General features: G+C 45.9%; 4 protein-coding genes across 4 annotated transcripts; 2 read left to right on the top strand and 2 right to left on the bottom strand.

Moving 5' to 3' along the window:
- Positions 1-177: 177 nt before the first annotated feature.
- BKA67DRAFT_553603 (uncharacterized protein) lies at positions 178-2127 on the bottom strand. The gene is made up of 3 exons (XM_046101917.1): positions 1549-2127; positions 1243-1502; positions 178-1157 (listed from the first exon to the last, which is right to left on the bottom strand). The coding sequence occupies exons 1-3, from the start codon at positions 1868-1870 to the stop codon at positions 333-335; spliced, it is 1407 nt and encodes a 468-aa protein (XP_045961141.1). The 5' UTR covers positions 1871-2127; the 3' UTR covers positions 178-332.
- A 22-nt stretch (positions 2128-2149) lies between these two features.
- On the top strand, positions 2150-4777 carry BKA67DRAFT_553605 (major facilitator superfamily domain-containing protein). The gene is made up of 8 exons (XM_046101918.1): positions 2150-2414; positions 2479-2552; positions 2607-2655; positions 2817-2838; positions 2900-3191; positions 3246-4007; positions 4075-4179; positions 4290-4777. Exons 1-8 carry the CDS (start codon positions 2360-2362, stop codon positions 4533-4535), a joined length of 1605 nt encoding a protein of 534 aa, XP_045961142.1. The 5' UTR covers positions 2150-2359; the 3' UTR covers positions 4536-4777.
- A 1154-nt stretch (positions 4778-5931) lies between these two features.
- Positions 5932-7876, top strand: BKA67DRAFT_532150 (amidase; the record flags this gene model as incomplete). The annotated part of the gene is made up of 6 exons (XM_046099488.1): positions 5932-6231; positions 6281-6403; positions 6468-6620; positions 6680-7561; positions 7614-7701; positions 7758-7876. 6 exons carry the CDS (start codon positions 5932-5934, stop codon positions 7874-7876), a joined length of 1665 nt encoding a protein of 554 aa, XP_045961143.1.
- A 3640-nt stretch (positions 7877-11516) lies between these two features.
- Positions 11517-11888, bottom strand: BKA67DRAFT_532152 (uncharacterized protein; the record flags this gene model as incomplete). The annotated part of the gene is made up of 1 exon (XM_046099489.1): positions 11517-11888. The coding sequence occupies one exon, from the start codon at positions 11886-11888 to the stop codon at positions 11517-11519; it is 372 nt and encodes a 123-aa protein (XP_045961144.1).
- Positions 11889-12241: the final 353 nt, after the last annotated feature.

A 12241-nucleotide genomic window follows, 5' to 3' on the forward strand; every position in this document is an offset into this window, starting at 1 on the left:
CAGGCTGTATCTTTTTCCTTTGATTTTAGCCTCTCAACGGTCTTCGGCGAGACAATATTCGCTAGGTGAGAGAGAATAAATGCATGTAAGTGGGTGGTGAGCCATGCCCTCTTCCCTTTTTCCGTTTTCCGTTTTCCTTCCTCTTTCTTTCTTTCTTTCTGTCCCTTTTCTCCTCTTCCCCCTACAAATCTTCCCCCCCCCCCCCTTTCTTTGACAAACTGGCAACTTCTATGACAGTTGATGTGACTCGCCTTCGTCTTTACGCCTTTGGATAGGCAGAGGTAGAGCGGGTTTTGGATATCAATGTAGAGTGTATCTGGCTTCCTTTTCATTTAAAGCAAAGCAATTTCGATCCCTTGCTTTTGCGCTGCCTGGTCGATATCAAAGGTGTCTGAACCCGATTGCCAAGCTTGATCAAGTAATTCATTCAGCTTATCGACAGTTTTCAGGCCGAAGTTTTGGAAGACCGATACTCGAAAATCGTACAGAAGCTTTTGCCACAAAGAGTTTGTTTTCAGCAAACTGATTTCGAGGGACGCTATTGTATAAGGGTATAGTATTCCATGTGGAAATTTCGCCTGACCCATACTCTGCGTTGACATGAAATTTCGGTAGACGGCTTCTAAGTCGACCATGAGGCGGGCGTATATCGCTTCGGACGCCGGAACGCTATGAAATTGATAACCAGCCTGCTCATCAACACACAAAGTGTCTTTTGGTCTCGAAAGCTTCTGTCGGCGACGTAAATCGAGAATGCCAGCATATCGCCAAGTATTCCAGCAGTGGTGTTGTGGGTGTCTGTTCTGGGGCGCTTGCCAGTCCCAAAACCGGGATTCGGTTTCTGTCCCAATCTCATCTCCCAAGTTAGCAAAAATGTCCAGCAAGCTTTTTGGCATACCGGTCACGACTTCCGTGTCCGTCTGTAACGGTGTCTCGGGAAGTGTATCTGTACTGGGGATATGCTTCCAGATTCGTCTGGTCGGGTTCACTCGTCCAACCACGTTGGATGGCAAGTCCATCACCCCCAGGACTTCTAGAAAGTGCCGCGATAAAGGATGCGACCATGGATCCCGTGGAGGTTTACCGAGATCGTCAGGTAAGTTATGGACATCAGCTATTAGCCCAACGTAGGGGGTGAAAGGCCGTAACTGGTATATCTTGGATGTGCATGTCAGCAAAATTGGGCTTGAATAAAGTTACATTCAACCTCTGTAAAGTTTTTAAGGAATAGGGGATCTTTACACAAACGGTACACAGTAAGAGCCCACTGCATACTGTTGAGATAGCCGGCTGGCCATCTTGAATTGCTAATTCACCACGAAAAGCTCGAAGAGCTCGATCCAGATGTTCCATAGATTTCACCGTGAGGCCATCTTCCAGATAAGTTTGTAAGGCTGCCACTACGATGAGTAAAGATGTGGATTCTTTGGACAACTCTTCGAGATATGGTGCCAGCCAGTGTACTGGTCCGCTTGATATCGCAGAAAGCCCCGTAGTCAGGACTTCGTTGGGAGTCAGTGATGCCTATCATCGTTCCGGATTACTTACATCTATCAAAGACATTCTGGTCATCCTGCCTAAACGCCTTGTTCAGGCTTGTTCCTGATGAACCTCTGCCCCAAGATGTTGCAGGTGCAGAATCTAGAGAGATGGCCACCGATACATCCGGGTTGATCGGAGGTATGAGAAGGCCAGGGTTAACCCCCACAAACCTGCCACGGGAGGCAATGCCGTTGGCCCATCGTACCGGCCGTTGGTAGCCACTGCACTGGAGATTTCGGTTCTTGCAAGATTGGCACTCCGGCCGAGCCTGGTCGCATTTTCGTTTGCGTTGTTTGCAATTGAGACAACCACTTCTAGATCTTTTCATACCCCGCACTGATCCGTGATCGACTTTACACGAAACAGGTCAATATTACCGCCAGTCAAAAGCGCATGCCTGACCACAGATGATAACGGTCTCGATCGATTTAAGGATGAAATCCGGGGAAGAAGTCTTGACGTATCGGAAACCGCTTGTCATAGGTGGATAGGGGCGGCGCAATTGTTACCCATATACGGCTAAGGCTAGTGGAGATTTGGACTTTCTCCAACTACCGAATTACCCCAATCTCTTAGATAGTGTCGTCGCCTCAGAACCTAGCCATGCTGCTATCTTCTATCTCAGCTGCTCATGCAAGGGGATGTATTATCAAGATGGCAGATAACAGTGAGATGCGTCCATATACGGCTGAGTAGACATGTTGGACTATAAGAATCTAGCCCCTTGCATTGGTTTACCATGTTACTATGTCACTGAATACCATTCTTGAGTACATCGTGACTTTAGTGTAATTATCTACCCTAACTCAACTTCAAGATGCAATACGAGGAAAACACAGTGTATCCTCCGGGGACAGTCCCCTTGATTCAGTGTAAGTTGTGCTTTTCAGCTGGCCAGGCCACTACGGTACATTGACTGACAATGGATCTGTCTAGTCCAGGAAGCTACGAGTACAAGGAAAGGTGTCGCATTATTTCCACAACCATCAGACGATCCGAACGAACCTCTGGTCAGACCACGATTATATCGATAATGCATAGTTCTGGTTACTTACTATCGATAGAACTGGCCAAAATGGCGCAAAGTGGTAAACATGGCTTTGATTTTTGGCAGTAAGCAATTTCAAAAATCATTATTTTGTCATCTTCATCAAGTCTATGGATCATATATATCACCTGTCCAAGAGAATTGAGATCTTTGTGTCTGTTGTATAATACTTCAGCATTGACTCATCCTATCATAAAGAAATAATTACTGACTTCAAATACTGCAGTGACGATGGCCGCATTCACCATGTAAGTTCCACTGCTCATTGTTGTCACAATGCTGACGAGTACTAATTCCTATGCCTCCTAGGCTCATGGTACAAACAGTCTTCTGGCAGCAGATGGTCATAGACTTGGACGTCGACACTACTGACCTAACCAACGCACAATCAGCACAGTTAGCGGGACTGGCCGTAGGGTGTCTCTTTTTCATTCCACTCACAGTCAAGTACGGCCGGCGTCTTACCTATTTAGTCTCGATCGCTGCTATGGCCGCAAGCTCGTGGTGGATGGCTTATATGCACACAAAGACCGAGTTGATTGTGTCCAGTATACTAGCAGGGCTATCTGGAGCGATCAATGAGACCGCAGTGCAGATGACGGTAATACTGAATACCGATCTTTTTGTAGGAATGGCACTAATCAATATGAGGTAGATCGCGGACCTATTCTTCGTCCACCAGAGGGGTGCCGCTGTTGCAGTCTATTTCGTTGCCGTTAATTTTGGTAGCTTCTTGACTCCCCTCGCAGCCGGAACACAGGCTGCCGTCCAGGGCTGGCGATCGTCTTACACTGCGCTGTCTATCTCATTGACTGTCTTGTTCGTAGCCTATATCTTCTGTTACGAAGAAACAAAATACATACCTATATCGACAGGTCGATGTGTAGTCGATGCGAACGAGCAAAACTCGATTCGAGGAGAAGACAAGCTTAGGGTCACCGACGATGAAAGGAAAGCCATTGACACTCTTCGGAAGACCGACTCAGCCGCCTACATGGCGCCTGTCATGAATACCTACCACCAACGAATGCGACTACTCACGCCCACAGGCGAATCACTTTGGAAGATCTTCATTCTCCCTCTGGGCACCATCATACTGCCCCACGTCCTTTTCACTGCAATTCAATTTGCCGCAGGGGTTGCTTGGCTGGTAATTCTTATGACTGCGACATCGATTGTCTTCTCTGCACCTCCTTACAGCTTTAATACAGCTGGCGTGGGTTATATGACACTAGGACCATTCGTTGGCAATGTTTTGGGCAACATTTGTGGTGGGCCTGTGTCTGACTGGCTAGTCATACGAGCAGCACGTCGGCAGGGCAGACTGTTTGAGCCAGAGATGCGACTCTATCCTCTAATCATTCCAGTACTTTCTATTTCTGGTGGTTTGATTATGTTCGGCACAACAGCCGCTAGAGTGAGTTTGGATTACCAAATGATTTATACATTGATACGAGGACGAAATTGGCTAAAATTCTCATCAGGGCATGCACTGGATTTTCCCAAGTATTGGTGGTGCGGTTTTTGGCTTTGGTCTTGGTGCAATGGGAGAGATTACGTTTACACTTGTTGTCGATACATATCTTGAGGTAAGCCAGACACATGCCACTTAGTCCTGTTTACTCTTGCATATGCGGCATTTCGCGCTCTCACTGTCAAATACTTACCTACCAATAATGGCTAACCAGAATGTTATCAGCTCACTGCCGAAGCTTTTGTTGGCATTGCCTTCCTCCGAAATGCTATCAATATTGGTATACCCTCGGCACTTGTACCTTGGCTGACTGCAATGGGGCTCAGTAATATGTACATCTTGGCTGGTTGCATTGCACTTGCCGTTGGTTTACTCCACGTGCCTCTGATAATCTGGGGCAAAAGGATCCGCATCGTGTTGGCGCCTCGCTACCAATCTTTGGTTGCAAAAAAGCAGCCGGCTCAGCTGTAGCGGAAAAGAGTGGGATTGTCTGGCATAGCTATGCAGGAATGGACGGTACGCAAAGAGGAGCAAGGTGCTGGATACGATGACTTCTTTGTGACATAGTATAGAAATGATATGGCCTCAGTAAATGGCGGCACTGCCCGTCCCTTGTCGTTTGCATATAGCGAGTCCCCATTATCAGCAACCCTTGCGGTGCCAAGTGAGGAACACCATACGACATAAAGCCAAAGATACATAGTACAGAACGGATAATGCATTTTCCCCATTATGCTCGCCAATTTATAGGGGAAACGGGATAGCTGAGAAGAGACTGAGGAAGAACGGCGACAAAGTGGCGTTAGACGACGCGTAGATATCTCGATATTCACTTTTTACTATCAATTTACCAGGATATTTGTACGACTTGGATTTCGTTGAAACTATCTGCAGACTACCTTGTTAACACATTGAATTGCAGATGGGATCACAAAGACTGGCGAATTTTTTAAATGGGTAAGCAAGTAGGGTTGCTTCACTCGGGCATGCCAGTCGTCTTCGAACTCATCTTCTTGCACTATTATCTCTTCTTTACCAGACTGATGTTTTCACTATCAACAAAGCAGCCATGTTCTTCAGGTTGCCTGTGGGTTGCTGATGGCAATTGTCGTCTTGGGTGCTGACCATTTCACCAACTTAGTGGTCATTGCAACTCGGCAGTCTGACAAATATCGTTTCGCCCGACGTTGGTTGTTCTTCAGGATGGAAGGGCTCTGTTGATGTGGTTTTAGACTAATCTAACCAAACTAATACTTTCTCCACAGCGATCTCACCCCATCATCTTCTTTAGCATTTTACCCATTAACAGTCATCGCAACATGCATACATGTGCGCTAGACCAGATCAGCGCTGTTCATTCGTTCCGCATGCGTTCCGAGGAACGACTGAGATAAGGATTTTGAGCGTATACACTCAAACGGCGCCGGATTAGTGGACGTCAGGAGCCATGTAAAGTTCATGCGGGGAAATGTATTAGATGGACCAACATGATGGGCGCCATCCACTCTAGACAAAGAATATTTCGCTTGGGCTATGGTCATACTAAATAACTATCAAACGCATCGTTGACAGCTCTGTTTTCTGATTGGACTTTGCGCTATCTGCAGAACCCAAAGCTCGTAGCAGGTGGGGAGGCACTAGCCGGAGTAGGGCACTATATGCGCTTGGGACTGGGTAGACCATAGAAGATATCACTATCGACAGCCGCGGCATTCACGTCGGTAACTAATTCCACAACTTGAGCCACAGTGAAGAGACTAAAATGGCAGGCTGACTTTCCTACAATGCTTCTCCCATGCAACCACGAAGGCAAAGCTTGTCCTTCACTTCATGCTCGACCATAACTTTTCTTAATGAAAGAGCCATCATGACTCCTTGGAAGGCTTTAGCAGAAGGCCATCGTACCAAACGAGATGCTTTGATTCCACCAGAATGGATTCTTTCAGAAGAGCGCTTGCTGAAACTTTCAGGGGCTGATACATGCGACGCTGGGCGACTTATCGCCCTCGACGTTTTCTCGAGGTCAGAGCTTCTTTCGGATGAAGAAATTGAGATCACGACTCGATATGATGCAACCATCCTGCTTCGGAAAATCGCAACCGGCGTCCTGTCTTCCGAGGCTGTGGTTGTGGCATTTTGTAAGAGAGCGGCTCTCGCACAGCAATGGGTGAGCCACGTTTCTAGTCATGGAATGTCAGACTTTAACACAAAATTAGACTTCCTGCCTGACAGAGGTTTTTTTCCAAGAAGCCATAGAAAGGGCCAGGGGTCTAGACAAGTACTTGAAAGAGAATAAAAGAACCTCGGGTCCATTACACGGCCTCCCGATAAGCCTGAAAGTAAGCTATCACCTACCTCGACTTGTACATGTTGGGGATCACTCAACTGACTATGGGGACACAGGACTCGTTCCAGGTGAAAGGACACTATGCTACTTTAGGCTATACAAAAAGTCTTGATGGAGAAGCTTCAAATACGAATTCAGCTTTGGTATACCTGTTGCTTGATGCAGGTGCTGTGTTTTACTGCAAGACCAACATTCCTCAGACAATGATGGTAAGTTCATTGTATAAACTGTTTGTGATCTAGTGATCGGGCTGATGGCCATGATGTAGACTGCAGACTCGGAGAACAACATTTTCGGTCGAACGCTGAATCCGCACAAGACCAGTCTCACTGCGGGAGGATCAAGCGGTGGCGAGGGCGCTCTCGTTGCCGCTCGAGGATCACCCTTGGGTGTGGGTACTGACATTGCCGGCTCCATCAGAATACCGTCACTATGCTGTGGCATCTATGGTTTTAAGCCAACATGTAACAGGGTGCCATATGGTGGTCAAGCTTGGGCTCCATTTCCTCGGCTGGGTTTTCCTGGAGGCATAAGTCCAAGTGCCGGTCCCCTTGCCAACTCAGTAGAGGACTTGGCACTCTTTATGGAGGTAGTCATCCAAAAACGCCCATGGACATATGATCCGACTGCATTAGACCTCGATTGGAGGAAGATTGAGTTGGGTCGACAAAAGAACCTGACTATAGGCATTCTTGCTGAAGATCCAGAATATCCTCTGATGCCGCCAGTTCGAAGGACTTTGAGCGAAGCGACCGACAAGCTCAGCAGAGCTGGTCACACTATTATACATCTTCCAGCAGACCTGTCATGCGGGGTTGGGCTAGCTGGCAGGCTGGCATATCAATTCTATGGGCTCGTGAAGGCTGGGTTTGAGTGTGCAGAGGAGATCACTGGTGAACCGCCCATCAAATCTGTGGCGCTAGGGGTACATCCTTTCAGCATGGCTGGGTTTCCTGTCCGCCCTGATTTAGATTTGCCTGAAAAGATTGACCATCTTACTGCAGCACGCGAAAATTTTGCGATTGCCTGGCAGGAAAAGTGGCGAGACAATAATCTCGACGTCGTAGTATCGCCAGGGTCGAACACGACGGCTGTCCCCCATGACACATATGGTTGCCCAGTGTATACAATGATTTGGAATCTTCTTGACGTAAGTGCTCCATCAAACAGGACGTGTACTTACTGACCAACCAAATTTTAAGTTTCCGGCTGGAATCATTCCTTTTGGCAAATCTTCAATGAAAGTTGATGCAAGGTGCGAGAAAGCTGAAGGGGCCTTCGAAGCTGACTGTGAGCGAACAAGTCTTTGTCTATGCTGCACGAACACTGACCTCACACAATGACAGACGATCCTAGTGCTTGGGATGGGGCTCCCTGTGCAATCCAGGTTGTCGCGCCCAGGTTTCGTGACGAGGAATGCTTGGCGGCCATGCGTATCATTGATCAAGACCTTCGCAGGCCTTAGAAGGTAGGTTTACACCGCATGGCAGAGCATTCACACAGCATACGGAACTGGAAGAAAAAAAAAAAAAAGAAGAAAAAAAAAAGATCAGAGTCAAGTCTTTTTTGCAATATCTTTGATCTGTATTGTTGAGTTTCCTGCGTCTCCCATGAAGTCTGTAGCTACTCAATGACCTCCGTTCCATCACATCCCATCCAGGTGGCTCCACCTTGGCCATATACTGTGTACGGACCCTTGTGAGAGTCCGAGGCCTCCATTGGGTGAGACTCATATCGGACTACCTTTCTGATGACCAGTGGTGACAGTGATGTGATTTGTGTACAAGCCTCTGTAAGTGTCTGTCCTGTTGAGTCTTTGGTGATACTGGTTGTGGTCTTGCTGGTTAAGGTATGTTCGGGCCCAGCTGTGACTAAAGTATCATCAGTATTTTTAGCGAGAAAGGTCGCCAATGCTTGTGTGGCACCCGGGAAGGACCGTGGTTTTAGGAGACCTTGGACTTTGATGGTGATGATGAGGCTAGGTCTGGCCTGAGCCTTCCCACCATCCCCTGTCATCTTGATAGCAGTAACAAATGCCATGATGTGTTGTGTTTAGTATATTTTGGTCAATTCTCACTGCTGTTTATTATGTCGGTCTGGTGCTGTGAGGTATGCTTCAAAAATTGAGGGCGCTTGCGGATTTAGGGAAAGAACAACCTTTTTGCTTGACTTTATGGTGGTTGGTCGGGTCTGTATTGGGCCTAGGCGTTCTGAATTACTTAAATTGTCAACATTGTCACTTCGCTTTCCAATTTTCAGATGAATTTTGATCGACACGTCACCTAAGGTGATCAATAGTAGTCTATCGATATGGAGTGTGATGTTATGGTTAGTAACAGAGCTCACCTCTGCTCCACTGAAGGCGAATTAAAGTGGTTGCCCTAGTTATGTAACTAAGGCATCCATTAAATGGTGATGTGATACTGGGGGAGGAGTTAGTATAGTAAAGAAGTCATGGTGGACTGTGACTCTATGACTGCTGACCACCGATGCATGACCTTATGCGCACATCACAAGTTTGCGTGAATTCGGACATGATCGCCGAGTCAAAGCACGATTCCACGTATTGTTTTCCCCAAACGACACACGCAGAATTCGTGTTCTTTAATTAACACAAATCTAGATTCTTTAAAATCAAGCTTTGTACGAAATGACTGAAGAGCTGGTCATAAATCTCTACCTTCTCAGTGTCTATGGATGAGATTATGAAAAGTATCCATGAACATGGTTCGGCGGACTTGAATCAAAGATATAATGCGGGTGACATAAAATGAAGAAACAGTATAAAATCTACGGAGGATCATGTAAGATCACTTTCCCTTTTCATTCCTCTTCCAGAATACAAAATTCTGACCCAATCTACAGCAACTTTAGTCACGTTTCGGCAATACTGGCAGATTTCTACCACCAGTCACCGATGTAGAACTGGAATTCCTGTCACGGTTGCAACAGAGCACAAAGACTTGGTTTGCTGCTACACTATATATTGTGGAAATAAGAAAGCAAAAGAACGAAAAGACTTGATCGCGTAGCTTAGACTTAGCCTTAGCCGTTACGACAACAAGATTATCATACTACTCAAGCTCCGCCATGTTATAATGCTTGAAAAGTAAGCCTATCGAAAGAGGACTGTAAGTTAGTTATGAGATTATTCCGTTAGCAATTCGGAAACTTTAAGTAATATCGGCTGACGCGGTGGAGTATGGAAATTGTGTACGAAAATCAACTTCTCATCTTTCTACATAGCGAAACGTACGGAGTTACTGGCTTGTATGATTTTACCCAGATTTATTTTCCCAACCCACCAAGACACAGAATGTATATTTTGATGACGCAGTTCGAAGCAATCGTTTAATTAAAGTCAGTTCTGCTACTTGCTAAAATTGTACATCAAACATCCTTGGTGTAGAGATGATAAAGGCGATCATGATTCTCCCCCTGCTCTTCATTTCGTGACTTAGTTTATATCGAGATGCATTAAGGTTACTGATCTGCCAGGACTTATCGTCACTAAGAAAAAGAAAAAAAGAGACCTTTCAGCATTCTTGCATCAGGTGCCGCCCTGTTTACTGCGACGATCAACGTCACCCACCACTTTTCTCGATTACCCTCCCACAATCCTTCTTTGACTCTTCAGCGGTGTCTAGATACTGGTAAGCATGCCATGCGCGAGAGGTTGACAACATACTAGGATTAGGCAGGTTTGCCTTATGGTCTTGGATCAAGCGATGAACAATCTCTTTCGCATTTTGTGAGGGTTCTCATATCAATAGACATGAGCGAGTTGGCGTTTACCGACATGATTGGTAAGAATTATTGTTTGTGTATGAATATTAGTTTAGTGGTTCGCCGGTGATTTACAATGGGAAAACCATCGGCTATGATAGGAAGAGCTTTGGCTACTCTCATAGATACTGAGAAACCCAGGATATTAAATGTGACTTGAAATCATCTCGAGAGCGATTAAAACACCCTCTAACATTGTCGACATCGTGTAGAGTAAGAGTAAGAGTAAGAATTACATTCATCGGTACGATAAGCATGTGTGCGGCCAAGGAGCTAGATCATAATCGATCAGCTGTTTAGCAAGTGACTTCATGATTTTAGAGTGAGTCAAGATTTTATACATGATATTGTTTGCGTTCAAGATATTCCATTTGTCCCGTTGATATCTGGTAACCTTAGTGCTTTCTCTATTCCACCACGCATTCTGTGGGCATTGTTCAACAAAGCCCAATAATGAGATATATTGGACAGAGATTGTGCTGAACTACAGGAATGCTTGATTAAGCTGGTTCAGGCCGTTCGCCACATCAGGTTGAAATCTAGCAATTCGAAAACGCCAAAATATCTCAATACTTGTAGAAGTAACTTGTAATAATTGTAATGCATGTTAATGTGTTCCAAAAGATATCCATCATCGCCCTAGAAAAGCAGCCCAGCGAAACCGCCAGGTTTTTTTTTTCATACCTTATAACAGTCAATTTTCAAAAGAGTTACGCCCTAGATTTGTTCTATCCTAACCCAAGCTTCGGATGTGTTCAGCTTGGGATTCCAGTTTTCGGAGAATGCCTCATTGGCAACGGCCACGGAGAATCCAAGCCAGCATCAACAGCTAACACGAGAGTTCCGCAATTGAGACGACGGAATTATATTCTTCGAGGACTGCCTGAAACTTCGTTCACATCATACATATATCGTCCTAGTGATGCAGCCATACTGTAAGTCTGTATGCCCAGTAAACAGCTGCCACGGTTGAGGAGGACAGGCTTCAATATGCTTGGTGAACCCTATTGCGGGAAATGAAGAGGATAGGCCTCGACAAGCTCGGTAAAGATCATGGCGAGAAATGAAGAGGACATGGTCAAACCAACAGGGTATTTTTTTTCAATACAACTTGCGGACTTATGCTGCAAACTTGATATCCTACCAGATAATTTCAGTAGTATTCCACATGACTGATAATTCCTTTCGCCATAGCCTCAATATCCTATCTAGCGCTTTTTTCTTGACCCATCCGCTCTCCCAATCAGGAGGGCGAAGCGCCTTGCAATACTAACAGTACTCAGTATAGAAGCCAGAGAGCTCCCAGTCAAGGATTGCCACTACTTCCGACCCCCGGACGAGGATATTTCTCGGTGCAAAGTCGTTGTGTGTGAGGACAGTATTGTGCCCGTCATGATTTCCAGCCACAGATCACAGGTTATCACTACATGTGAAAACGAATTCTCATGTGTGAGGGCCTTGACTATGGCTGTATTGAATGCTGCTTCATCATTGAAAGGCCCGCAACCGCCTCTATCGTAGTCAAAGTAGTGATCGTCGCACCATGAACCATCGATTGTGCCAATGCGGTCCGATTTGATTTCACGAAGCTCTTCCATGTATTGACGGAGCTGGTTGATCCCGGACTCCTTCTGAGTGTCATCGTACATTTTCCAAGCTGCCTCGAGTTCGATGCCCTCAATATACTCCATTATGATCGTGTGTGGCCAGATTCTTCATCTTTGTATGCATTGTAAACCTCGGGAACCGGAATATGTGTACGTTCGCGAACAAACCGCATAGGTACAGCTTCAGAAAGTCGTGTTCTTTTGCTCGATTTGACAACTGTCTTTGAATCAAGTTTGTAAACCGGCACGAATTGACGAAATCGTTCGGCTGTGTCAAGCTCGGATTGCGAGACAGTCCGCGCCGTAGAATTGTGTACACGAGCGGACACTCAAAGTCGGTGCGTTTGCTCAATTTCACTTGTTGGCTAGCTAGGTAAATGCATGGGTATGTAGCTACTGTCATAGGAAAGGCTCGTCGATAGGATTGTTTAGGTACT

The sequence above is a fragment of the Truncatella angustata genome, assembly GCF_020726525.1.
Source record: "Truncatella angustata strain MPI-SDFR-AT-0073 chromosome Unknown BKA67scaffold_2, whole genome shotgun sequence".
Classification (NCBI taxonomy): Eukaryota; Fungi; Ascomycota; class Sordariomycetes; order Amphisphaeriales; family Sporocadaceae; genus Truncatella; species Truncatella angustata.